Below are 27,536 nucleotides of genomic sequence, written 5' to 3'. Positions count from 1 at the left end.
ATTCACCGTAACCCCCAGAGTAAGACAAGTCGATACATACCCCTCTCATCTCCGTGTGTGCTGTAACGCTGTCTGACGGATCCAGCGGCATCAGCCCATCACAGAACAGGCAGGTGAATGGTTCCAGTAATCCTACTGCTCGATTAAGTGATAATAATTAACACAACTTGTTCTATTTACATGTTGTGATTTTAGAATTAGCAGTAAAAAAACAACGTACCATGAGGATCTCTTCTAACCGCGAACAAAACAAACCGGGAACTATATTCTCAGGCGGAAGAATATAGTACTTGGGCGGAGTGATATGCTCGCAGCAAGCCTGTCTGAGAATATAGTTCCCAGTTTGTTTACGGATAGAAGACGGCTGTGTCATGTTACGTTGTTTTTTGTACACGCTGTGACTCTACAAATCACAACATGTAAATAGGAACATGTTGGTGTTATTTTGTCACTTTTGTCACAATTGGGAGCAGTAGGCTAGTTGGAACCAGTTACCTGCAGGATCTGTGCTGGGCTAAGCTAATGCTGGAGCCATCAGATAGCGTTACAGCACGCACGGAGATGAGAAGGGTATGTATCGACTTGTCTAACTCTGGGGGTTAAGCTAAATTCCCAATAAGTCGGCGTGTTCCTTTAACATTCATCCTTTAAAATAATCTCAATTTGATAGTTTATTTCTTTTTATTTGTTTTAACTTGTACTATTAAGAGTTGTAACAGTTGTAAGCTGTAAAAATCCTTAAATGAACCGTGTACAGGAAGGAAACTCAGATCAGCTTCACCCAGAGAATCAAGGAAATATTTGGCTTTTGAGAGATTTTAATAAATGTAAAAATGTATTTATACAGCGCTTATCACAGATAAAAATCACAAAGTGCTTTTCTTAAAACATCCAATATAATACATATTAAAACAGAATGCACACTTTAAAATCACAAAATAATACATAAAACATAAAATAAAGTGCAGACAGGTTAACCAAAGGCCTGTTTAAAAAAAGTAGGTCTAGTAGGTAATTGTGTTTTTGTATCAAAGTAAAATATGTATCAATAGTCCTTAACAATAGTCTTTTGAAAATAAATTTTAAAGTTATTTGTTTTAACTTGTATTAACTTGTTTTAAGTTCTAAACAGTTGCTGTACCAATCATTAAATTAACCGTGTACAGGAGAGAAACGGAGATCAGCTTCACCCAGAGAATCAAGGAAGTGGAAAGTCGTTTCTCAGGTGATCAGGAATCAGTCGCGGAGCGTTTACAGACTGACATTTTGAAACTGGAACAGCACTACCAAAGTAAGCTGAAGGCTCTTTCTGAAAGGCACAGCGAGCAGGAGCTCAGCTGGGAGGCACAGATGCAGGAGGTCCTCGCGAACGCTGAGGATCAAAGAAGAATGATGGAGGAGGCCACGGAGCAAGAAAAGGAGAGCCTGGATCTAGAGTGGACAAAACGGCAACATGAGCTAGAAAGTCTTCATCAAGAGGAAATAGAAGAACTTGTGCTAAAGAACCAGCGACTGCAAAACGAGCTGGACGACTTTATCAGTGTGGCTCAGACTAAAGAGATAGCACTGAGTAGGCAGCTGAATGACCTCCATAACCGGCTCCAAGGAAGTCTGGAAACCAAAGACGAGCTTCTTGCTCAGTCTGAGAAGAAAGCGCTCGAGATTGAGCTCCTGCTAGATCAAACGGTGGCAGATTTTAAACAGGAGAGGGAAGAGCTTCTGTGCAGCCAGTCAGAACTTCAGGCAAAATACACCGAGATGCTTTCCATCTCTGAGAGGCAGATTACTGAGAGGATTGAACTGTTAACTGAGCGCGACGATTTCAAGATGAAGATCGAGGAGCTGGAGACGCTGCTTAGACAGGCAGCAGTGGACTTTGAGCTTGAGAGAAGGGAGCTACAGGAACATACATCCATCCTTGTGGAAACGTTGGAACGCAATCGAGAGAATGACCGAGAAGAGCTCATAGCCGAAAGAGATGCGCTTAAAATCCGAATAAAAGAGCTGGAGATGGAATTGAATCATGTTTTGTCTTGTGCCAAAAAGGCTAAGGAAGAAGAAATGAAAGAATTAAAAGATAAAAACACTTCAATGGAGGAAGAATCTATATCTTTATCTGGTGAAGAACAGGAAACCCGTTTGGCACCACCTGAAATCTTTCTCAATGATGCTATTCTTCGCTATTCCTCTAATCCGGAAGTGTTTAGTTTGTCACCATTTCTGGTTGAGCAAGACGTTAATGTAGAGACTTTAACGGAGGCCCCTGATGCAGTGGATGGAGGTCCTGAAAATATCGAAAATGTTGATAAAGAATATGTTGAAAACATCGCCGCTACCGGTGATGATCAAGGAGACAACATGGCAGAAGTAAATCAAGTTGTTGCTGTCCCAGAAGATTACCAAATTGTGGATTCAAGTTCTGAGAAAGTTGAGGGAGACCCAGAAGTCGGCGGCTGTTCTGTAGAAATTGGACATGAAGACCCTGAAGTGACGTCCTGTGGCGTCCACTACCCAGATTCCCCAGTTCCAGATGGAGATAATTCAACTGTTGAATCCAAAAACGAAGCGGTTTCCCCACAGATGCGGTGTGAGGCGGTCTCGCCCCCTGAGGCTTCAGAAGGTGTAGATGCCGAGGAAGTTGCAACAGATTGTGAGAATAAAGTAGCTCTTGAATCATGTGAGGAGGAGAACAAACCTCAAGATGTACAAACTTTGGAAAATGAAAGCACTTACCAGGAAGATGAGCAATGTCATGAGACTGCGGTTAACCCCTCCGTGCTGGAGGACACAGGTGACCCAGATGAACGGCCTCTGGTGGATGCTGAGGTTGGGTGTTTACCAAATAACTCTCACGACCGTAGGCAGGAAGTTGAACTTGTTTCCGACTCAGACTCTGAACGGTTAACCACCGAATGCACACGTGATTGTCTGGAAAGTCTGGATGAAGATGCTGATTGGGAGGAACGGGGATGTTCTCCCCCTAAACTCCAGGCTTTGTATTACACTGCCACGGAAGAGAACCTCCTCCTACATGAGAAGATTTCTCTGCTTCAGCAGAAGACTGAAATACTAGAGAATCTTCTGGCTCATAACACTGAAAAGATCAAAACTGGCAACCAGATATTGGAGGAAAACTATAGCCTCAAGGTAAAAGTGCTCATTTTAATGGAGCATGTCAAAGAGCTGGACGTAAAAGCCTTAAAGATGACCGATCTTCAGATTAGATATGAAGATTGCATGTGCGAAAACGCCAAACTGAAGGAGCAAAACGGTGAACTTGAAAAGAGAGTTTGGAGCCTTGAAAGCAGGATGAATATTTTCCACGAATTCCAAGATGGGCAGATTGTGCTGGTGGATGAGATCAGCAGGATGAGAGGGGAGAACGGTGAACTCTCCGAGTTGTTAAGTGAATTGGAGTGGGAGGGTGGAATTCTTTCAGCCGTACACCCAGACGCCGAACAACCGGAGAGCGCCACAGAGGAGTCTCTCCTGGATAAAGTTCTGGCAGTGACTGATTTGGAGGACAGCTGCGAGGAGTTTGAGAAGCAGAACACCAAACTGCGCAGAGCCATCACAGAGCTACAGGACGAATCGTATTCATTAAATGAAACCACTCATGCTCATAGGTAACGTGGAGAAAAACTAGGAACCCTGCCCTCCGTGTCTCCTGTGGCTTCTCGTTGTCCCATCCCTGTGGTGCTTTGATTTTTAGGAGCGCTCCTCCTTTAATTGACAGGCACAATGTTGTGCTGTTTATCCTTCCCGTGATTAGGTTCCCAAATCCTTTTGTGGATGCAACAGATCTTAAACACGCTTTTTGATCCATGTAGTTCAATGTGTGTAAATCGTAGAATAAGATGCTTTTAATCAATATGTAGCAAGTGACTCTCTATACATAGGGCTGGGTACCGAATTAAATACTTTTTAGGCACCGACCAAATTGCCGCAAAGAATGCCTTTTCATTTGATAACAAATTTCAATACCTAAGGAGTAAATCTCATCAGCATCAGTGAGCCAATAAGCATGCAGCATGCTTCTACCAAGATCTAATAATGCTGCTGATTGGCTGTCTTAACATTATACACGTCATAGAGGCACGCACAGAGACGGGGCTCACATAGTTTGAGCTGACCAATAAATAAACAGATTTGTGCCGCAATGTTGTCATTTCTTTTTGTTAAAATTTTTTTTTTTATTATAAAAAAAGAGAGATGGATAGTATATATTGGTATCAGTACCGGTATCTAAACATTTTTTTATATACCCAGCACTATTTATACATCATCCCACTGAATTATAAATGTACATTCTGACATGTACTTGTTGTTGTCATCATGGCTTGTTGGAATCTAGTTGTTCATGTGGTTTTGTCTGCCTATAGATCTGAGGCCAGTCGTCTCGCTGAAGAAAACGTCCTCCTCAAGCAAAAGATTGCCGCGTTGAAGGAAGAGGACTTGAAAGAGGTCCAGGAAGAGTTGATGTAAGAAACAACACATTTAATTTAAACACACTTAATAATGACCTCTGTTTATTGTTGTTTTTGTCCATTTAAAAACTGACATTTCCTTCTAATGTTTGATTTTAGACAAACACTGGAGCACTTAAAAAAAGGGAAGATTGCGGCTCAAAAGGCAGCGGAGATTTTCAAGAAACAGGTACTGAAGTAACTTATTACATTAAGAGTCTACAGCCACGCTAGCAGCTCTGTCAGGCTGTGGTGCTTTGAGCTAAATGCTACCGTCAGCAATGACATGCTTACATACTCATAAGAACAGTGATAACGCGCAAGTACAATGTTTACCATGTTGATCACCTTAGTTTAGCGTGATAGGATGCTAACAGTTGCTCACTAGCACTGAACACAAAGCACAAATCATGTTCAAATAATGTGAATGTTATTAGTTTTTTTTTTTTTTTTCTTTTCATAAAACCAAAGTACTGGACAGTGTTACATTTTGACCTGATTGCCCCAAATGAAAAGTCACAGGATCACTAAAGTTATAACAATTCATCCTGAAGTAGACATCAATAGAGAGAATATTTATTTTAGTCTGGACCAAAGCATTGCCATCCATACATTTTTTAATTTTTTTTATTTCAAAACCATTTTGTCTCCACACAATTGATTCACCTTCATTCATAAGCAGTTAATAATAAATGTATTATCTCCTCTGCAGATTTCAGAGCTGCGTTTGCAGAGCCAGCAATTCGAGGATAAGAATGTGATGCTGTCAGAGAAAAATGCCCAAAATATTTCTGATATGGAGAATCTACGACAGCAGCTGGCAGAGCTGATGAGGGAGAACGAGAGGAGGGAGGTGTACGCCGCTGAAGAGAGAAACAAGGTAAACACGAGTTTTATAACAGACTGATGGTCGTCGTGGTGTTGTGGTGGTAGTCGGTAGTTAATTGGTGGCTGTTTTGTGTTAGCTGGCAGCTTGTGTGTCTTCTCTGGAGGCAGAGCTGACCAAAGCTCTGGAGGACGCTGCACAGCTGCAGCAGAGGAATACCCAGCTGTCACTGCAACTCTCTGGCCTCCGAGAGAAGGTGAGCATCAGGCCGTGGACACTTTGATGACACAGACACAAAGCGATAAAGCATTACCACCACCTACTCTTGCCATGGAAATGACTCAAGACAATCTAAATGAATACAAGTAAAAAGAAATATTTAATGTCCTTAAGGTAACTGTAATCTGCTGAGATATTGTGGTGTGGTTCTAGCTTTAGCAGTTAACCTAAAGGATTGTTTAATTACAACTGTAGTCGTCTTCTGGTTCTCAGGCAGTCAGAGTGGACTCTATGGAGAGTCAGCTCAGCCACCTGATAGAGGAGCGGATGAGCACGGATACGGAGACTCAGGGCCTCTGCAACCAGCTAGCCAGATCTCAAGAGAGAGTAAGAGTCTGCTGTTACCCACAGAACCATCTGTACCAATCAATTGCTTTTAGTATTATTTCAAAGCATTCATAGTAATTGAACAGATTTGTGAACAGTGTTACTCAGGACCAAATATATTCCTTTGTCCAATCTAGGTCAAGACGGTGGATGAAACTCTTCAGGCTGTGAGCCATCAAAGTGCTCGTCTTAAGTCAGACCTCCGTGTTTTGCAGCAGGAGAGGGATTCCCTAAAACTTGAAAATTCAGTGCTACACAAACAGCTGCAAAATGTCAACGATAAAGTGAGATTTATTTTTAGATGTTTTTCACTTGTCAAACAAAAATAGCAGACTGAAAAAACACACTTAAGTGCAAGACTAAAGCAAGAAAAAAAAAAAGTATATTTGACACCATTTTGTACATTTTTATTTTTAATTTTTAATTATTTTTTCAGTAGATTTGACCTTTTTACCTTTTTTTTGTTCATCGCAGAACCACATTTTAGAGATGGCCTTGCACTCGAGTGGTCTTCAGAGTCAGAGCAAGAAGCTGTACAGGGATAAGATGTCTCGGCTGCTGGACCAGGAGCAGCAACTCCTGAGGCAGGAAAACGAGAGGCTTCAGGCTGAAGTGTGCAACGTCAAAGGAGACCTCATGCAGTCCAGAGAACAGGTGAGCTGAGGACAACAGCAAACTGTAATGAACGTTACAAATCTGCAGTCAAGATTCAAGATTCAAAATCCTTTATTAATCCCACAATGGGGATATTCACATTGTTGCAGCAGCAGGAGAGAAAGGAAAAAGAAATTTATAAAAGACTCTAGAGCAGAGATCTTCAACAGGGGGTCCAGAACCCCTAGGGGGTCCTCAGAGTTGCTGCAGGGGGGGTCTCCAAATTATTGTTGGTTTTAAAAAAAAAAAATACTATTTAGTAAATATTAATCCCACTGATGATAGGCTTACTGGCCTATAGGTGAGGTAGTCACTAAGGTAGCCACCCACAGATACAGTTCAAAGATTTATAAAACCATGCCAACAATTATTATTTTAATAGCTTTGTATTTTATGCACTAGAAAAGTGTGTATATAAAGGCTTTAGGCCGCCCTACACCCAGTTTAAGATGCAACTTCATTTTATACAATATATGTAGTAGAGGGTCCCTGAACCATCTCTCTTTCAGCTAAGGGGTCCTAGGTTTAGAAAACGTTGAAGACCCCTGCTCTAGAGATAAACAAACCACAGATAAATATAATTAAAGAGAATAAATGTTTTATACTAAATAGATGGTTATATTTATGCAAAGTTGTCTTTACACTATTGCAGACATTATTATTGCACAGTTATGAGTCCTGGTGTGTGGGTTTTGTCATGTAAGCCATTTTCTCACTCGGTCACTGATCTGTGACCCCTTTATTTTATGTCCACAGGTCCGTCAGCTTGATGCGACTGTGCTGTCCCTGAAGCAGCACAAACCACAGAGTCAGCCCTCCCTGGTGAAGGCCTTGGAACAGGAGAACGCCTCTCTGAAGCAGGAGCTCGAGGCACAAAAGGAGCTCACCAAGGTATAAACTGCATACATCTATTTATTATTTTTTTTTTTTTCTAAGATATTTTTTTGGGGCATTTTAGGCCTTTAATTCCACAGGACAGATGAAGACATGAAAGGGGAGAGAGAAGGGGAATGACATGCAGCAAAGGGGCGCAGGTTGGAGTCAAACCCGCAGCCATCTATTTAGTATAAAACATTTATTCTCTTTAATTATATTTATCTGTGGTTTGTTTATCTCTAGAGCAGGGGTCTTCAACGTTTTTTTTTTTAACCTTTTTTCTTAACATGCTGATTGTGTGGCTGGAATTTGTATTACATGTGCTTTGTGTGTTTCAGGGCTGCGAAGCAGGACAAGGACACACAGAGCTGGAGGGCCTTCAACAAGAAAATGAGGCCCTCAGGGCCCAAATGACTCGGCTGTCTACACAGCTGCTAGAGGTACCAACTTTTCTTATTCTACTGTTTTTGTTTTCTTTCTTATGTATTGGTTTGTGTTATTTAAATTGGGCTTTTCTTTAATATTTAGAAAGTCTCAGCCATAACTGCACAAATTTAACTTTAATTTCCATTTTGCACTACTTGCGTTATGTCCAACAAGTATTGTATTTTGCCAAGTATTGTAGCGTTTCTATCTTCTTCTTTTTTTTTTTTTTTTTTTTAAATGATCAATTTTTTATTATTTTTATATTTTTTAACACACAACATACAGAACAAACAAATACAATCGACCAAAACCCTCACCCACCCTCTGCGGTCTCGAGGAAAGCAAAACAAACCAAAATACAAGAAACAGAAATCCCACCTTGCCTAGTTGCTCTCCTCTGGTTCTTGTGATGCTGAGGTCATTAGGACTGATACCTGCGCTGCTGCGTTTCTCCATAGGTCTATAGTAGATGACTTGGCTTTGTTAATCCTTGCTGTAGAGAGCTCAAGCATAACTATGTCCAGAAAATACGCCAACCACTGTTTTATACAAAGCGAGTGTGGGGGGGCGGAGCCATCATTTCCTTGGTCGCGGTGGAGCCGGCTAGCCATATTTTCTTCTGTCTCCCAAGTAGGTTTAATTTAGAGTCATCATTAAGTAACAAAACAATCGGGTCAGTAGGAATTCGACATCCGGTCACATCAGATATTATTGATGTTGTTTTATTCCAAAACTCATGCACCTGTTCACCCTCCCAGACCACGTGCAGGAAAGTTCCAGTTTGTTCAGGTTGACAGAACATGCAATAGGGAGTAGGAATGGCTTTAGAATTGTAGCGTTTCTTTGCACGCTATCTTTGTCTTCTTTGCTAAGCTGCTGTAACAGTAACATTTCTATCTGTCTATCTGTCTGTCTGCTTATGCTCGCTATTTCTGGCTGCAAGTTTTGTACTAGAGTAACTATTTAAAATGTTTTTCTTTTTATTTGGGCTTTCATTTTGGTTTTGATTTTAGTTTTAGGAGTGCATAAGTAGTTTATTTTTATTTTGAGGAATTGATTAGGTTTATTTTTTAGTTTTTCAAGTATATAATATATAGTATTACAATTCATAAGCCTTGATTTACACTAGCTGAAGAGGGTAGGATGAAAGAATTCATGACCTCAAATAGGAATACAGGGTTTAACAGCAGCCGGCATCCGCTATGTTGTATTGCCGCCATCTTCTGGTGTAACTAGTTACTTTGTCATTAAGGATAGGACAAAGTAGTATAGCAACTACAGTGGAAATGGAGGGAGTAAACAAAACAATTTCGTTTTTTTTTTTTTTTCAAACTGCGAGTTTTAGTCCTAGTTTAGTCTGCCTTCAACATACCTTTTTTAGGTTTATATTGGGAGAATTGAATTATAGTTGCGATTAGATCATTGTTAGATAAAATGACCTCATACTGTATATATTTCTCTTCAGACCGTGTTGCTGTCTTCTTTTACTTATTTACTCTACTTTGTCCAGACATTTCAGGTTCAGTTGGTCGGACTTCTGCCTCCATCACCTCACAGGATGCCCAGGGGACAGCATCGTGGTGAAGATCCGGACAACATGCAGGTACAGTACAACCTGAACCTTCCCTGATAGCAGGCTCGGGCAAAGGCATGTATAAAAATGCATAAGCTAAATGACAGCTCTAGTAGCCTTGCAAATTAAATCATCACTTATAGGATAAACGCATGAATCCTTTTCAAACTACAGGATAAACACATTATTAAACAAAATTTGTCCTGAGTCTGCTTTAAATTTCATATAGAGCCAAAAACCTGAAAAAGCAGTTTAGTACCTGAAGGTTTAGTGCCATTGCATCATTGCACGGTTTGGTTTTACATTCATCTCCTGCCATTTTTCTCTCACTGTCATAACTTTGATTTGTCACATTATAGCCATTTGTTGTCGAAATTATCATAAATTCATCATTAATGGCTATAATATGGGAACTACATCTCATGTTGGAAATGTATGGGATAAAATGGGAGTTAAATGTAAACATACCCATGGTGTTTCTTTCACTCTCACTTTGGTGTAGAAAGGGTGGCAACTAAAAATAAATCACTCAACTCAGGTGCTGAAAAATGTATTTGATGTTTTTTTTTTTTTTTTTTTTTTTAATCTGGCCTGAAGTTGTAAGAAATGCAAAAAACATTGTTCAGCATCAAAGCGAATATTAATGATACATTTGCTTTAAACGTGTTATTTCTCAAACACCTGAGCTGAGTGATATGTAGTTGTGATAATTCTCATTTATTTTTATTTCCCATTTACCGTTTTGTTTGAACGCTGGGTTTACATTGCTCCTTGTTTTGGTGCTTGTCGCAGATCCATCTCAACACCTGTCTGTCCTCACCTCCTTGTGTCGTGTGTGTAGTGTTTACTTTTTGGGTTTGGTGTTTCATCTGTCAGGCCCGTGTGTTTCTGAACTCACTGTCTTTTATTTAATTTTCCATCTCAGGACTGAAGTAGTGATCATCTGGGTGTGGTCTATGAAGGTAAATATGGTGCAAAATGCGAGAGCTTGTAGTCTTGATGTAAGCACTTGTAGAATACGATGTGAGATAGTAACCCTGCTTCCAAAGTTACAAATCAGTTTAGCACTAGGGATGGCACGATACCACAAATCTGGTACCAATACCAAGAAAAGACAGTGTTTCAGTGTTTTCTTTTGGTTTCAACTTTCTGTTATGGTGTGGAGGGGAAAGGAGAGCGTGATTTTACAAAAACGTCATTCCTCTGGACCCCACAGCCCGTTGCTTTGAAGCCTGGCATCACCACACAGCCAGCCTACGGTACCGTCTTTCATGAGTTCACCTGGAACTCCCAGACACCAAGCATGTTTAGTTAAGTCTGTTTCTCTCTGCCGTTGTTGTTTTTCACAAGCACTATCAGAGCACACGTCAGGTTGTGATAGACAACGGCAGAGAGAAATGGACTCCATTCCGGTTTGGGAGTTCCAGGTGAAGTCGTGAAACCCACCGCTGTAGATGTACGATAAAGCCAGAAGCTGAATGCGGTCAAGCCGTACAGGGAGACGAGGGGCTATTCGCTGTTTTTCCGTGCTGGTCGGTGTTCTTCTTCAGCATTTAGCGGCAGTCTAGAACATTTTTAACATTAGGCGTATATACTGCCCCCGTCAGAATGCATCCCCCGGAACCTGGAAAAATGAGTACCGGCACGTTTTCAGAATTTTGGTACAGAGTTGGTACCGAAGTATCGGTTCTGGTGACATCCCTGTTTAGCACCACATGTATTGCAAGAAGTGTTGCAGAAGTTGAGGCTCGCAGATTTGCCACTGTGGGATGCGAGAGAGCACATACTGTATGTGAAGTTGCAGTAACAGATTTGTTGTGGTTGTGAAAATATAAGTAAATGTTGTACTACAAGTTTGCAGCGGTCATGTTATTTATATGTAAATATCAGTCTACACATTGGTGAATATTTTTTCTAGGAGTTCACATTCAGAACATGGGTGTGTGAATATTTTTTACAAGTGCAAGTTTTAACATACAAGTTGTTCTGCAAGTTCTCGCATCGTATTCTACAAGTGCTCCCATCAAGTCTACAAGCTCTCGCATTTTGCACCATATTTACCTTCATATTTACCTGGTGGCTGTTAATCCATTTGTCGTATTGCACAAACCTCTGTCTCACCCCAGTTAGATAGATGTAGTTTGTACGAGTTTATCAGTAAATAGTGTCATCCCTTTTAGTGTATTTTAATAGCATCTGACTTTTTGTTGTCATTTTTATCTGCAGCATGATCCTACTAGTTATCACCAGGTTACCATCAAATGTATTATAATCACTGTGTATACTATACATTCATGTTGTTAATATTTATGTCTGTTCAGTAGTTTTATTTTATTATCTAGTTATTTACATGACCTCCTGGGATTATTCAGGTTATTTATCTGATGGTAGGTATGTATGCATACCAGATCTAACGGCAGAATCTATGGACCTCACACAAATTTTAACAGCCTACATAGTGTCCCAGGAGATATTCAACAATGGAGTAAATGAAGTAAACCCAGCCTCCCATAAATACTAACCAACATAACCCGAACAAAACAAAATCTACATTTTTGAACATTTTCGTTATTGCCGATTTTATTTATAAAGCACATTTTCAAGTGTTTTACATTAAAAAAAAAAAAAAAAAAAATTGTAAGGATAAACATTAGAACAAAGCATAAACAACATAAATAAGCATACAGTATAAGCATCAGTTAAAGGAGAATTCTGGTCAGTTTCAACACGTAGCTCTGTTTGTAAATTTGGAGTGCTGTCAGTAGCGAGAAAAACAATCGGTGTTGCCTACACAGTGTTATCCTCCTGCTAGCGTTAGCACCCAGGAGGCTGAAACAGGGCAAGTTTTAAACATGCTTTGGCTAAAAGAACGTTTAAAACTTGCCCTGTAGATGTGAAAGAAATGCATACAATGTGTGCTAATTCAGCTCTGTTTAGTTCCGGTGTTGAGACGGCAAGACGAGTGCTTAGGGACCGTCAACAAACTACAACACCGAAAAGAGAAAAATAGGCATATGCTTATTTTTTAAAAGTAAGTGCTGTAGTACAACTAGCAGGAGACAAGTTTAGAGAAAGAGAAGGGGGTTACGCCCTCAGAGGCGATCTAAATTGGAAACAACCTACCTGTAATACAGTAATGAAAAGCAGGTGCATTTCTGTCTGTGGCGTGAAGTTATGGAATGCATTACCAAGGGAATTAAAACATATTGGGAATGTTTTTAAATTTAAAAAAGGTTTTAAAGACATGATACTAGATAAGTATAGACATTGAGTATTATTGTGTGTGAAGGTGGATAATCATGTTGATGATGACAAAAAAACCATTACCATTATAGTTGTCATCATTAATTATGATATTATTTACCTTAAGATGGCAGTTGTAATATATAAATATATATAAAGCACTGACCCTTAATGGGTGTATGTATGTGTGTATGTATGTTTGTGGGTATGTATGTAGGTATGTATGTATATATGTATGTAGGTAGATGTAGGTATGTTTTTAACTTGTTTTAAAAATGTGACAAGGGGGGGGGCGTTATATAAGCTGAAGCTTCTAACCCTACCCTTTGGTTATAACTAATGACCAAATGACCAAATAAATTCATTCATTCATTCATTCATTCATTATAATTGATGTACGTTTGGAGACACTACCTTATTTAATCATTAAATTAATAAATATTTTTGTATCTCTTTTCGGTGTTGTAGTTTGTAGACGGTCCCTAAACACTCGTCTTGCCTCTCAACACTGGAACTAAACAGAGCTGAATTAGCACAAGTTGTATGCATTTCTTTCACATCTACTGCAGTCAGATTCACCGTGTTCACTCAGAAGGAATCACTTCACATGGGTAGGCACTGACATTTCGAACATGTTAAGAGGCTAAAAGCACGTTTTAAAACTTGCCCTGTTTCAGTCTCCTGGGTGCTAACGCTAGCAGGAGGATAACGCGGTGTAGGCAACACCGATTGTTTTCGTTTTACTGACAGCACTCCAAATTTACAAACAGAGCTACGTGTTGAAATTGACCGGAATTCTCCTTTAACACATTGTATGTCTGATTCAGTTCATGAATAGATAATAGTCTGTTATTCTTATAAAGTATGAGGCTTTTATCTATCATAAGTAATTGTTCTCCTCCTAATCGGCTTAGAAAAATTTAGTTTAGAAAATTAACAGTTTCTGAAAAAGAATACCATTTTCTAAGATGGCATAAACATTAAAGGAGTACTTCAGCAATTTCGTATTGCACTTCCATAAAGGTGGGGGGACTCACAAGGGATAGATTTAAAAAAAAAAAAAAAAAAAAAGGTAAAAACTGAAGTAGCAGAGGCCAGGATCTCTTGACTTTTAGTCTCTATTGTATTTCCCATAATGCAACTGCTTAGTGTCTTTCAATAGCCAAAACAATGGTGACGTGCCCCTTTAACAATATAAATATATGGTATACACAAATGTTATGTATAAAGTGGGATCTTACGATTTAAAAAAAATAAAAATAAAAAAAAAATGTCTGCAAGAACACTAGAACTGATTTGTGTTCTTGGTGGTTTTATGACGATCACCAACTGGTGGTCACAGTTTACTCAGTTTACGAAATCATTGACTGGTAACTATGGGAGACATTTGTAACTATGGAGACCCATGCACAGTCAGTATTAAATAAATGATTGAGATATTATGAAATCAATATAAATGAATAAATGCAGACTATTTTATGTAATGTAGCCATTAAATTGTAAAATAATAACACATTTTTCAAAGGCATCTCGTGTTAATGACAAAAATGTACTATTGCAAAAAGAAGCCCTTTTTGAAGTAACATATATATTGAGCTGAGTTTTTATTTTATTAGCTTCTTTAAAAATTTGATGTGTGAATTGAACACACGTTTCCATACAAAAGCTGTGTAAAGGCGTGTTAACTGACCAGGCCTGTGAGGTTTTTAGGATTAGAGGAGAGGGTAGAGCCGTGGTGAAGTGTTCCTGCCTTTTCTCTCCAGGGGCCGATGCCGGAGCAGCGGGCGGCTCACGCAGACAGCTACCGGCGGATCGGTGGATTGTAACGCCAGCGTCTTTCCCTGCTCTTCACTTTAGCCTCTTTTGTTTCCTCTGAGACTGCTTCTTCTTTACTCAGTCCTGCTCTTCCTCTGCTGTTTGGAGCCAAAAATCTGACCGTGGCACACAATGCAATCCTTTCTGCATCCTTATAGGAGACTGTGAACCAATGTGGTGCCTGATTCAAAAGGCATGAATGTGTAATTGTATTTCCCTGCTGCTAGGTGGCAGGAAAACACAGAAAAGGCTCCTGTGGTTTTTCCCAATGGGATTTTGACTAAAATGACATTGGAATTTTAAAAGTTTGTCAGATATGCCATATAAAATAGAAAATCTACAAACAAGGGCTTGTTTCTTGATCGTATTTGACTTTTATAAGGGTCCAATCCTTGGTGCATTAAAAACATTTTGTAGTTTGAATACAGGGAATCTTTTTAACGCACGGTGTGTTTTTTTGGGAATGTTCTGTAATGCACTTGTACCATTTATCATTGTCTGAGACAGGGTCTATACATCCTCAGAGGCTAAATGTTATTTCTGATCATCGGAGTGTTAAGTTGAGGTGAGGTTAGTGCCTAACAGCCCTCTGAGCCTTTTCTAACAATCACCCCAACATGGAATAGCCAGGCGACGTTACTGTCTGTGTCCAGTTAAGCGATTTCTTAATGAAGGTACTAAGTGTTCACTGTTTGACTTTTGTTGTTTATGCCTGTATTTGTTATTTGACACTACACGTAGTTGAATGTTTCTTCAAGCTACCGGTTTATGTTGTGTTCTGGGACTGTGTGTGTTGCCGTTTCGGTTGTTGCTGCTGCACAACCAAAGTGAATCGCATCTTTTTGGGTTATTTATTTATTTTTTATTTTTTTCTAGTCAAACACGTCACACAACTTTGAATATTTATCTGGTGTTTATTATTAGAAACCAGATCTTTGTTTGTCCCCAGTAGTGATCTATTAATGTCATATCTGTGTTTTGGGTTTTTGAGTCATTTAGTGAGTCTTCCTTTTTTTTTGCACCATGTATAGACAACTGTATTTTATGTTTATTTTGTTATTTATTTTTAATAGAATCATGTTAGGATTTATTTTATTTATACATTAAATTATTTTTGTAGAGGTATCTGGAATACATGGCATAATTTTATACGTATTTATATTTTATTTATTTTTTTAGTGTGTTGTCCTCTCTTTTTAGGAATGTACCAGAAATCATTTAATGCTGAAATGAAGATCAAATAAAGCTTTTAGCTCATAAGGGTCTGCATGTTGTTTGATTTTTCTCACTCACATTTCTCCGTTTATACCTTCTCAAAGGGAATACAATTCAAATGTCGTCATCACATTTGCAGCAGTTTGTTGATATCCCTCACTGTCTTTTCACCAGGATGAAAGGGAGAGGAAGATGAAGAATATGGCAGAGCGTATGAGGGAAATTGAACTGTCTCTGCATAACGTCAAACTGCTGCTCAAAGAGAAGGTTGTTCAGCTGAAAGACCAGGTCAGTTCAAAAAGCTCATCGGAAATAATTTCAGTGTTGTCTCTTACGGAAAAAAATGGTAATTTTAAATACTTTTCAAGTGTGCCAAAGTCATTGAACTTGGAAATGTCTTGCATGAATGTTCACACATTTATTTTTATTCCATTTTTACAGTGGAAAAACCAGTATGGAGGGCTTTTCTTTTTTTTTTCAGAGAAATTGTGATTTACAGGATGGATAGATGGATAGATATAAAGTGGTCCACAGAGTCCAACAGATGCCAGATTTTTTTAGTCGGATATTGATATTTGAGCGTTTTAGAATATATTATGGATATATAAAATTCTATATATGAATATATATATATGTATTACATTTTTGCACACTGTCATCAGTGTTTATTAAAGACGCAACATTTCGGTCACAGACCTTCATCAGGCATCGCATTCATGGTGTGAAAAACCCATCCTTAAAATCCTTATACTAAAGCCACGGGTTGTAACAACCAAACGAAGGGAAACCAAATCTTAAAACGCCTGAGACAACTGATTAAATTATCCTTCTCTAACAAACAAGCTTGTTGACAAAATCCTACAAATATTTGACAAGTAGAACTTAAATAATAAACAATATCCTATAAAAGAGGAAAATGGAAACTGGGGAACATCCCAACAAGATGTCAGCTTTCTCTTTCCTCTAGGAGGAAGATAACTTATTGCCAACAAAACATAGAAGATGTATCAAACAGTTGGATATGAATACTTAAAATGTGGTTATTAAAGAATTGTGAACAAGATAATGTATGTACTGAGCGGAACATTTTATAGTTGAAAAATAAACTGTAATGGTAACACTGTTTCTGAATGACTGCACACGTATCTTTGGCCTTTCTGTATTGCCATTTCTTTGCTACGTATCAGCTGACATACAGTATGTGTCAATACTGATACAAGCTAATACATCCTAGTTTTTATTCGGGTTCTCGTAGACTACATCAAACCAGATTATATTATGGAATTATCAAATCCTTTTATCATCTACTTTCTCTGACTTTTCTAGCTGCACAAGAACAGCAGAGCAGACTTGTTGATCAGTGACCTGTACGAGGAGAACACCCAGCTGATGAAAGCTCTGGAGAGAACTGAGCAGCGGCAGAAAATGGCAGAGAAGAAGAACTACCTACTGGAAGAGAAGATCTCCAGCCTGAACAAGATAGTGCGTGACCTAAACCCCTCTCCTCTTCCTTCGCTATCATACCACTATAATATATAAATGCACATAATGCATCACCTAAAACACCTAAAAGATACTCTGGACATTAAAATCACTTGCCATGCCAAATGCAAGTGTCCAAAGTCACACATAAAGTGCACTGTTTATTTAATCAAGTCTTTTAACAAATACTTGGCATTGCTTAAACCATTGTGCAATCAATGCAGCTAAATGCACAAGAAAAGACATTTCTGTTTCATGTCCTCTGGCATGTTTTATCTTGTTAAAGCCTAAAATGTTCCGGTTTAAATATGCAGTATGTTTATTTGTTCATTTTGTTAAGCTTATGTTGTGTTGGACCTATGAAGAACCCAGTGTTTGGTTAGACTGTAAGAAAAGCTATTTTACAGTAATTTATAATTTTAATTTAATTTTTTTTAAAGCAGTACCTGTTATTAGTAAATGAGTAAATATTTTACCATGACACTATTTCTCTTTTGAGAAAGAGAAAAGCAATACTGAAGTGCACTTCTTATATAAGTGTTCTTTTGTCTATGTTGTCAAAGAGATGAATTGTGTTCATCTGTCGCTCCTTTCCTTCTCAAGTCCTTATGTAAAGAAGAAACAAACCTGTCAGTGGTATAATCATGTAAACAGAACAGTCAAATAATCCGCTGACCTTCTTAAAGTGTTTGCTTTCATGTTACACCTGACATTACGTAAGTGAATGTCAAGTGGAAATGCTTGCTATTTAAATACATTTGATTGAAATCAAAAAATCTAATTGCAAAACAATATATAAAGTTTTAAATGTAAAGCTGTGCCATTATGAATGTTTTAGATTCAAATGAAGGACCTTGTCTTTATAAATAATGAAGCATAAGCACTAAAGCTGAAAACGGGGTATAAATAAAATACATGGATGATGTCTGGTTGGATTTCTTACTGGATACATTTTTTTTCTGTGCTGCTGTTTGGAGAGGATCAGTGCCCTGCAGGTTCATCAGTCTATAGATGTTTATGGACTAAGTAGTATATTTTACATTAAGTACTGTGTTGCCATTTTAAGGTACTTGTACATGCTTATTTATATTTAATGTTCCTTTATACTTCTACTCCACTACATTTCAGAAGTACAAATTTTACCTTTTCCTTCACTGCATTTTTTTTTTAAACCGCTAATGGTTCATTATTTTTCACAATAATATTTAACACAGTTTTGCTTATATGTAAATGAATGAACAATAATGATGTAAATATACTGTATGTATACATAAATGTATGTCACTGATGGGCCATTCTGCAAAGTGCAGAATGGCATGTTGCAATGCACGTTGCAACATAATGTAATCTTTCATTACATTATGTTTCTAGTATTTATGTACTTCTGTGTAGAGTATTGTTGCCACTTTGGATACTTGCATATCTCTATCTAATGTTACTTTATACTTATACTTCACTACATTTCAGAAGTAAAAATTTTACTTTTTACTCTACATTTATTTATTTTACAAAATATTTTACATACATACATGAACATAATCATATGATCATGTATATATGTAAAATATGATACCCAGCTCAACCTCGATCATCTACTAAGTTTTGCTTACGTATGTACTTTTGATATTTGTATTACATTCTGTTTCTATGTTCTTTTTACTTGTAATTAACAATTTCTTCAGTGTGGTATTGCCACTTTGAATATTTTTTCCACTTTTGCTAATAGGGTGAATATTGTTAATTGGGTTAACCTGAACACTTTTGAATTTTTTTTTTCCTGTTCTCAGTTTAGAATCCAAACCAACATATTTGTTACTTTTCTGTTAAATGTGTCATATATCGATGAATGAACTGTGCAGCTAAGTTGTCAACATTATGTATCCGCTTGCAGAGGGTGAGTTACCAGGTGGGCAGGACCGTAACGTTACAGTAAAGACCATTCCCAGTGAAGACCAGCGGTGGGAGTGTAACGTTACAGTAGCTAGCTAACTATTCCCAGTAAAGACCAGCGGTGGGAGTGTAACGTTACAGTAGCTAGCTAGCTAACTATTCCCAGTAAGGACCAGAGGAGGGAGTGGAGTGCTGCTCAGTGCGGACTGGACCAGAGGAGGAAAGAGTCACCCAGTAGCTCAAGTTAGCTGGCTAACTTGCTGCTAGCTAATCTAAAGCTTAAAATGTTTACTTTCCGCGCTTTGCAAACTCAACGGGATGGTTGCAAAGCCGAAGGGTTGTGCCATGACATTTGTTGTTGATGTTTCCGAGCCTTGAGTTATGCTCTCACGAAAGAAAAGTAAAAACGAAGCGTCGAAACCAGCCGAGGTACACGGGAAATATGTGAAGAAGGAAACGTCGCCGCTCCTGAGAAGTAAGCGCAACAAGTTAGCCAGCTAGCCAAAGTTAGCGTCAGTTAGCCGGCTAACGATACTTAACTTTAGTGCCAATAAGTAGCAAGCTATTAATAGCCAACATGCTTATGTGAATGTGTGAAAACATATTGCCACATTGTGACTTACAAGCTTTTAAACAACTGTTTAGTCTCGTTGTTGTACACCGTAAACAAATTGCTAACCTGGTAGTTAAAGTGCTAGCCAGCTAAATCATCATCTAGCTACATTAACGCCAGCTGTAGTGTCAAAGGAGAGTTGAGCGATACCGGTTACTAACGTATTTCCTTTATTTGTAACTGATTCCTGGGCTACATGTGGATGGTTTCCTGAAATCAGATTAGCTTTACGTTATATTGTATAATGTTAGTTAACTTGTTGAATTGTCCTTTGATGTTAAACTGTTTACTAAAGAAACGACGCTGAAGTTAGCTTCCGATTCGGCAGATAAGGTTAGGGGAAACAACTTGCATTGCTGAGCGACTGATCCTCCGTTTTTTGCACATATTACTGTTGTAAAAGCGTGTTAGACATTTTAGCTAAATCATTAACGCTGTATGAAACCCACTTTGAAATTTGTGAAAGCTTTATTCTATTTGTATAAATACAATAAAAGGAGATTTCAGATTTTTTTTCATTTCTATACCACATTAGACCAGGTCTTGCAAAAACAACTATTCCTGGACTTGTCAAATCAGGATTGCATTATACCAGTGAGGCTAAAGGTTCTTTAAAATACAGTTTTAGTCAGTCCCTCTGAAATGTAGTAGAGTAAGGAAATACTCATGTATAGTAGTACAAGTACCTTCAAACTGTACGTAAGCATAGTAAGTACTTAGGTACAACTGCTGTGTTAATGTGTTGACTGATATTGACATTTGCACTTGCCTTGTTTACCTGGTTGCAGATCTTATGCCTTCATTCATCCGTCATGGACCCACTATTCCCAGACGCACAGAGGTCCCTCTGCCAGATATGGGGCCCTCTGCCTACCCTGTGGCACCCACCCGGGAGCCAGTGGTGTCCCGCAACAAGAGCTTTCTCCGTGCCCCTGTGCAGAGGCCTCCTCATGAGGTGGCCCGCAGAGAGAGCCACCGCATGTCAGCACCTCCATACCTGCCTCGCAGCCAGGGAGACCTGTCTCACGAGTACGGAGGATCCTCACAGTCTTTCCTCACAGACGTGAGCCCCATGTCTGAGAATGGAGATGCTGCCCGGTATTACTACCCTTCTGAACCTTATTATGACAACCAGCAGCACCAACAGCAGCAGCAGCATCAGCAACGCCAGCCCAGGAGGGTCCCGGACCGCTTTCCTGAGGACTATAGATACTATGATCACAATGAACACAACTTCCAAAGACTTCCACAACAACACACTCCTCCAGCTCAAAGCAGACCTCCTTCAGGTAAACAAGGTGTTTTGATTCTCACTTTTAACAGTATTGGTTTAGATATTTCTTCTTTATAGGAAAGTAAACAAGGAGCAGTGGCAAGAAGTTGGAAGCAAAAAAGAGTTCAAAATGTGAAATGCGTATGTGATCAGGAACTCCATTATTGAACTGCAGACATGGTTTTGGAAAGTACATGGCAAGCAGTCATAGTCTCTTGATTGACTAAATCGGCATGGCTTTTCTTTGCAAATTCTGAGCTATGAAAGTGTTTGAGGATGAGTGAAATCACCCCAGCAGGTCTACAACTTGTCAGATTTGTCTTTTGGGGACATCTTTGGAAAGACATTGCCAATTTATGGCTGCCAAGAAAATGATGAAGAAAAATGATTGTTTTTTTGACACGTCAAAGCATTATGTATTGGTTTTGGACCATACATAGGCCACTGTGAAAGGAATGCAAGCCGTTGGTTGTCACTGAAGAGCTCAAAAGAGCAATTTTATTTCAGTTTTCCGGAGGGATTACATCTTTTTTAAATTACTGCTCTTTATTGTAAACATTAGTATGATGTAAGTGTGTAATTTCCATGAGATTAAATGTTTTGGGGGGTCGCAGGAATTTTCCAACCCACTCCAAACGACAGAGAACCTTTTATTATGTGGCTGACTTGTCAACGTTGTGTATATGGTTTAGTATTATGTCAGGCCCACCTATCGCACGGAGCCTTGTTTGCAGTGAAGTTAAACAAGCATTAGGGGCTCTGCATTTTTCACCTCTCTGTTTGCAGAATATTTCTGCCAAGCAAACTAGCAATTTGCAGACCGCCCCCAGTCAAATGTCTCAGCTTCAGACTGCTCGCTTCTATGAATCATCTGTGTACATAGTGCACTAAATGGTAAGCAGAGTTGTTTTGAAGGAGTCATCTACCTCAGCTCAATCAGCTGATGGTGATCCTTTTTAACAGGAATTACAATATTTTTGTTCTATTGAAAAAAAATATATCTTTTTTTTTCACAAAAAAATGGCATTAAAGGAAATAAGATGCAGTTTGAAATTATACAGTATATATTTGTAGAGCTTTTATATATTTCGTTTAGAAAATCTGGCAATTTACTAGCCTTTATTTTGAAATGGAAAAGGTTAAAAACTGTATTAACACCATTGTACATTAGTTTCACCATTTGTTGTTTTTTGTTGATGACACCAAATCTTCATGAGCATTTGATTAGCTTCTCAAGTGCATTGTCTCTCCCATTTTCCTTTTACTTTCTATTACCACAAGCATTTTTTAAAAATGTGGTCATTGCAAAAGTACCCCAGTTTCTGGAAACTGCAGGAAAAACTATTTTTTTGCAGCAGCAGAAATCAAGTTGCGGATGCAGAGAAAATGAAAATACATTTTTGTTAAAATACATTTTACACTGGTAGGGTCCTTTTTCTTTAAAAAAAACAAATCTGGGTATTTTTCAGGAAGAAAGTTGTTAAAAATTTAACGTTATGTTATGAATAATTATAAAAAAAATGTATTGTGAATTTTTTTTTATACTTTTTGATTTATACTTTTGTTGAACACTGACTCAATTTTTATCAGGTAACCCACTTCATTTCTTTAGTACAACTACTGCATCACCAGTTGTGTCTACTCTCGACTGTAGCCAGTGAAGTTCCTGTGATGCATTGAGCTTTAGATCTGCAGTGAGTGTGGCTCGCTGCCATTTTTCTGAGGAAAAGGGCAAAGATGATGATGATGATGATGATGATGAGGTGGTGGAGGAGGAGGAGGAGTGCATTTCTGCGGAGCGCTCGCACATTCCGTCCCTTCACTCAGCAGCTGGCAAAAAGCTCCAGCTCTGTTGCTGTCATTCTCGTGCAGAATTTATCAGATTGTAGCCGCCATTTTGCTGAGATTCCCTGTACATTCTGCTGTGTTTTCATCCCTTTCTTGGTCCCTCCAGGCTCATTTGGTTTTGAGTCATGATAGCTCTCACTCAGTCTAACTCATCCACACAGCTGTTGGATCAACATTCCTTGCTGACATTATTCACCAATAAAAGTACAGGATGTGTTGAATAAAACCACTCTGCTGTCTGCTCTTGGAGAGCGTTTGGGAGTTCAGTGGTTTGTTCTCTTCCGGTGAAAGCTCCTGTGTGTATGTCTGGCCACGCACAGATCTCTGCCTTCCTGTCCAAACGTAGCAACACTCCCATTTCCTACCATTCATCAAATGATGTCGGTCAGAATAAGATGCTCCGTCACAACAGTCAAAACGACCAAGCATCCCCTGTCCACAACCACTGCAATACTAAAAACTGCCTCGGTCATGCTTAGTAGTAGTGATTCATTGCATTCCTCCCAATGCATTCCTCCCATATCCCAATCTATGTTATGTTGCCACATCAGAATGTCCTTTTTAAAGGCTGTACATCCCTCTCTTTCAAATTACATTTTCCCACACATGCTGTTTTTAAGAAATTTCCCAACATATTTTTTTATTTCCCAGTGGTGCTGTTAGCTGGCAGCTGCTCTGCTGTATGTTTGGTCAGACATCTCTCCCTCTCCCTCTAGGTTTCTAAAAAAAAAAAAATGTTTGTTTTCCTCAGGCATAGGTCGAATACAGGCCAAGTCCCTTGGGAACCTCTCCGGTCTCGGAGAGGACCTCCCCCTTCCGGGCGGCTGGACCGTTGACTGGACCATCCGTGGCAGGAAGTACTACATTGACCACAACACGAACACTACACACTGGAGCCACCCTCTGGAGAGGGAAGGGCTCCCTCCAGGCTGGGAAAAGGTGGAGTCAGCTGAGTTTGGGGTCTACTATGTGGATCACATCAACAAGAGGGCACAGTATCGACACCCCTGTGCTCCGAGGTACAGTATGTCATCAGTGTGGAAAGCGAGATATTTTGTGTTATTATAAAGCCACATTTTTTCACTTCCACTTATTTATCTCTTCCACGCAGCCCTTAATGCTACCAATTCCTGGAGCAATGAACACACGCACACAAAAGTTTTTCTTAGTTTAAATTTTTTCTTCATAACAGGTTTGACCTGGGTTATCAGCATAGTCTTTTGAGTTGTCCAAATTCACAGAGATGAAATAAAGTATAAATACTATACAATACCCTTTTTTTTTTTTTTCCAGTGTGCCTCGCTATGATCAGCCTCCACCATTACCGCCTCCTGTGACCTATCAGCCACGCCCTGCAGAGAGGAACCAGCCGGTGCTGGTGCCAGCTAACCCGTACCACACAGCAGAGATCCCAGACTGGCTGCAGGTGTACGCCCGTGCCCCACTCAAGTGTGTACTCTTATGTATACTACTATATACAGTATACTATTACTTTTCGTCCTCTGACATTGTATTTTCTTAAACAAAGTTACTTAGTCCTACACCATGGTCATGGGGAGCACTAATGTACCAGGTGTGACATGCACATTTTTCACTTTACATCGCTCATTATTAGCAAACACAGGTTTGTTTCTCACCCAAATACAAAGCACATTGCGTGTATTCTTAAGGCCTTAAATATATGTTCAATGAATTTCCTACTATGTAAAACATTTGCCAAACTTTTATTTGGATTGTTGAAATCAAACCTGCACAACCAAATATTGATATGGGTTACCTACCTCTGAAGTCAGTTCAAATGTGTATTGGGCTTGTGGCCAGTTGTCCTTTTTGTGGGTTTTGGTAGTAGCCTGCTGCTAGACCGACATATCGGCCAGAATAAGGTTATTGCAGATATATTCTGATTCCCAACCGTCGCTTTGCCCCTTGCCGTCTTATACCGAGACACAAAGCACACCCTGTAGCATCTGTATGATACAAAGCGGTGATATTTGATGACGAACAGGTTGTTATTAAATTGTTGTGTGTTTTTATGTGCTTCAGTGTTTCCCTGCTCCTCTGTCTATCCTCTGCTACAAGAGCAATGTGCTGCAGAGTGCTGCTTTGTGCTGTCGGTCGGTGTCTGTTTTACACACACACACACACACACACACACACACACACACACACACACACACACACACACACACACACACACACACACAGTCACTCAGGATGAAGCTCTGCATTCCCTCGTAATAAACAATGCGGAACCTTCCAGCAGGATTGTGCGAAGGTGTGTGTGTTTATTTGTGCTTTAGAACATAATCGGTGTGAAACAATCAGAAAATAATGTTTTACTCCTCCGATTCATGGCTTTGTTCGAAGCTTCCTCTCTTCATTTACTCTCTAGCTCGCTCGACCACTGCTGCTCGCTCGACCACCGCTGCGCTCTGTCTCTCTCTCTCTCTGGCTCGTTGAGCCGGGGAGGAGGGCCCAATTTTGAATGCTGTGTGTTCACAAACAGTAAGAGATACTTCCTACATATTATACCTTTTTTAATAAGAAATTGCAGTACAGAGATGCCAAACAGGTTTTAAGTCATTTGGGAACACTGTCACCATTAACATAGTTTGTCCGTCAGAAAGTTTATTTTTTAACTTTAAAATGTTGCACTCTGTTTGTACTGTATCTTGGTCGCAATGGAAAGAAATTCCTATCTATCTATCAATATAATTTTCAGCCTCAGAAATCCAGTAACGGTCAGGCTCTAGTTGGTAGAATAAGAGGTACAAATATTACAGGCATTGTCGTCCAACACTTCACAAAGTACCTTTTTTTTTTTTTTAAAAGTACCATAAATATCTTCCCCTTTACATCAGGTATGACCACATCTTGAAGTGGGAGTTGTTCCAGCTGGCAGACTTGGACACGTATCAGGGAATGCTGAAGCTGCTCTTCATGAAGGAGCTGGAACACATCGTCAAATCCTACGAGGCGTACCGACAGGCGCTGCTGTCTGAGGTGGAGGCTCGCAAACAGCGGCAGCAGTGGTACGCCCAGCAGCCCAACAAGAACTTCATTGGGAACGTGTGATGTGTATGCGCCGCGGGGACGTCTCGCTGCCACACCTCTCTGAGGTTTCCACAGTTTGGGAGCGGTCAGGGTTTCTTTTGAAATCATGATTGACTCTTAATTGCCTCTTTACCAAACACATCTGTGCCTTCGCTTGATCCAAATATAACAGCCAGGAAGTCAAGACACGCATTGGCTGGGGCCCCCGTCCCCTCCATGTGACACTCAAGTTATGAATGAAAAAAAAAAAAAAAAACGCTCCAATGAAGAAGCAGAACCTATAATGTGCTACATCTGGGGAGACTGCTTGTGGTGCCATTTCCAGCCTCTGCCCTGACAATGGAATTGCTGTATGGATTTCTGTTTTTAAGACTGAGGCAAACAGAGTCTGGAAAAACTACGGATATTTGTTCAAAAACATGAGATTGTGCCTTTTTATTAAAATAAAACGCAGCAATTTTTATACACCAGCTACTCTGTCATTTTTGTCTGTGGGACAAAATGACAGGCAGCTTCTTCTAATTTGTTTCTCTATGAAATACTTCATAACTATTTTTTTTTTCCTTTTGCTGTGATACCCTCATAAACTAAAACCACACTTTTTTTACATAAAACAAAAAGTGTGCATCTCTTTCTTTTTTTTCAATGACATATCCTTTATAAGACAATCCACCAAAACTTTCACAGATATTTAAGTTTTGATATGAAACACGTCTTTATTTAAAGACCTTTTGTTGAATGAAAGCATCACATTTTGATGCAGTGGTTTGAGCATCTCTTGGCTCTTGGCGTTACTGTAAGTCAGGAATATTCTCGTGTGTGTATAATGAAACAAATAAGCTACTGGAACTATATAAAACACTTCAGAAGACACATTAAGTTTGCCAAACAAGTACATTTCAACGTGTCCTTGTTTCATTCTTTCTGGATATTTCTTGCCTCGGTAATGCCTTATTGTTATGGACTGACACGTCTCTTCTGCGGAAGAGGTGCAGATTCTTGGAGGCATATTCTATTGATCACTAATCAATCAGCTTAAGCCATTTTAGGATACTCAGAAATGTTTTGTGCTGGAAGTTTTGTCTTGTAAAGACAGGTGCTAGCTTCCAATCAATTGTCTCACTAAGGTGAAAAAGACATGCTTTATGACATACTTTAAAAATGTCCAACGAAAACTATTCTCACAGTCAAATAAAGGAAAGTGTTTAACAGGAAGTGTTTATGAGAGTGGTGATGCATTCAACATTTCTGAATGTCCAAAAAGGGTTTCTGATTAGGTAACAGTGGAATAGGTGTGTAAATAACCTTCTCTTCAATGAGTCCTTTACTATGCAAGAAGGTCTCAATCACATCTTTTAAGAATGGTGTTTGTACATATCTGATTTTGTGGATTGCAAATACAGGACATACGTAATAAAGTCTGCAGTGAAGAAAAAATACACTTCTGACTGTACGGTTGTTTCCTCTTGCTGTCTGTTCACTTTCACATGGATCCTCAGACATCGTTTTGAGACTTTTATTATTGCAAAACCGAAAAATACCGTTTGAAAACACGTTAGATAACGCTTAAATCTCCCCCAAATGTGTAGATGTAAGTTAATGGAACTCTTTCGTGGAAAAAAACAAACGTATCAGATACAAGTATTTCTGTCTTAAAAGATGTCTGGAGGGAATCG

At 39.2% G+C, this 27,536-nt stretch overlaps 2 protein-coding genes across 9 annotated transcripts in view; both read left to right on the top strand.

The window, feature by feature from the left end:
* nin (ninein (GSK3B interacting protein)) overlaps positions 1-18,111 on the top strand; it is a 34,838-nt gene extending 16,727 nt beyond the window's left edge. For 2 of the 6 annotated variants that reach the window (XM_039785231.1, XM_039785230.1), the window contains exons 17-29: positions 1,167-3,626; positions 4,383-4,481; positions 4,587-4,656; positions 5,179-5,346; positions 5,432-5,548; positions 5,785-5,898; positions 6,036-6,182; positions 6,373-6,552; positions 7,309-7,443; positions 7,767-7,868; positions 9,365-9,457; positions 15,875-15,988; positions 17,027-18,111. In XM_039785231.1, the coding sequence (XP_039641165.1) occupies positions 1,167-3,626; positions 4,383-4,481; positions 4,587-4,656; positions 5,179-5,346; positions 5,432-5,548; positions 5,785-5,898; positions 6,036-6,182; positions 6,373-6,552; positions 7,309-7,443; positions 7,767-7,868; positions 9,365-9,457; positions 15,875-15,988; positions 17,027-17,239 (4,012 nt within the window). In that variant the 3' untranslated portion in view covers positions 17,240-18,111. Of the gene's footprint in view, positions 1-1,166; positions 3,627-4,382; positions 4,482-4,586; positions 4,657-5,178; positions 5,347-5,431; positions 5,549-5,784; positions 5,899-6,035; positions 6,183-6,372; positions 6,553-7,308; positions 7,444-7,766; positions 7,869-9,364; positions 9,458-10,352; positions 12,040-14,433; positions 15,498-15,874; positions 15,989-17,026 lie in introns of those variants that run through there. The other 4 variants (XM_039785232.1, XM_039785235.1, XM_039785233.1 and 1 more) reach the window with 4 other exon arrangements.
* A 967-nt stretch (positions 18,112-19,078) lies between these two features.
* Positions 19,079-27,301, top strand: sav1 (salvador family WW domain containing protein 1). Of its 3 annotated transcripts, XM_039785241.1 has the most exons (6): positions 19,080-19,547; positions 20,474-20,974; positions 23,558-23,825; positions 24,100-24,255; positions 25,199-25,311; positions 25,668-25,829. In XM_039785241.1, the coding sequence occupies exons 1-6, from the start codon at positions 19,454-19,456 to the stop codon at positions 25,682-25,684; spliced, it is 1,149 nt and encodes a 382-aa protein (XP_039641175.1). In that variant the 5' UTR covers positions 19,080-19,453; the 3' UTR covers positions 25,685-25,829. The 3 variants fall into 3 exon arrangements, with proteins under 3 accessions (XP_039641174.1, XP_039641175.1, XP_039641173.1); XM_039785240.1 differs by lacking the exon at positions 25,668-25,829 and having other exon boundaries at positions 19,079-19,547; positions 25,199-25,649; XM_039785239.1 differs by lacking the exon at positions 25,199-25,311 and having other exon boundaries at positions 19,081-19,547; positions 25,668-27,301.
* Positions 27,302-27,536: the final 235 nt, after the last annotated feature.

This window comes from Perca fluviatilis, chromosome 20 (assembly GCF_010015445.1).
Source record: "Perca fluviatilis chromosome 20, GENO_Pfluv_1.0, whole genome shotgun sequence".
NCBI classification, from domain to species: Eukaryota; Metazoa; Chordata; class Actinopteri; order Perciformes; family Percidae; genus Perca; species Perca fluviatilis.
The sequence above is the reverse complement of the archived record's forward strand: the minus strand, read 5'-3'. Positions and strand labels throughout refer to the sequence as shown.

Bases quoted from the DNA above. Each gene is read 5' to 3' on its own strand.
- sav1 (XM_039785239.1), top strand. From the start codon at position 19,454: ATGCTCTCACGAAAGAAAAGTAAAAACGAAGCGTCGAAACCAGCCGAG. The intron at 19,548-20,473 runs GTAAGCGCAACA...ACCTGGTTGCAG, and splicing joins AACGTCGCCGCTCCTGAGAA to ATCTTATGCCTTCATTCATC. The intron at 20,975-23,557 runs GTAAACAAGGTG...TGTTTTCCTCAG, and splicing joins TCAAAGCAGACCTCCTTCAG to GCATAGGTCGAATACAGGCC.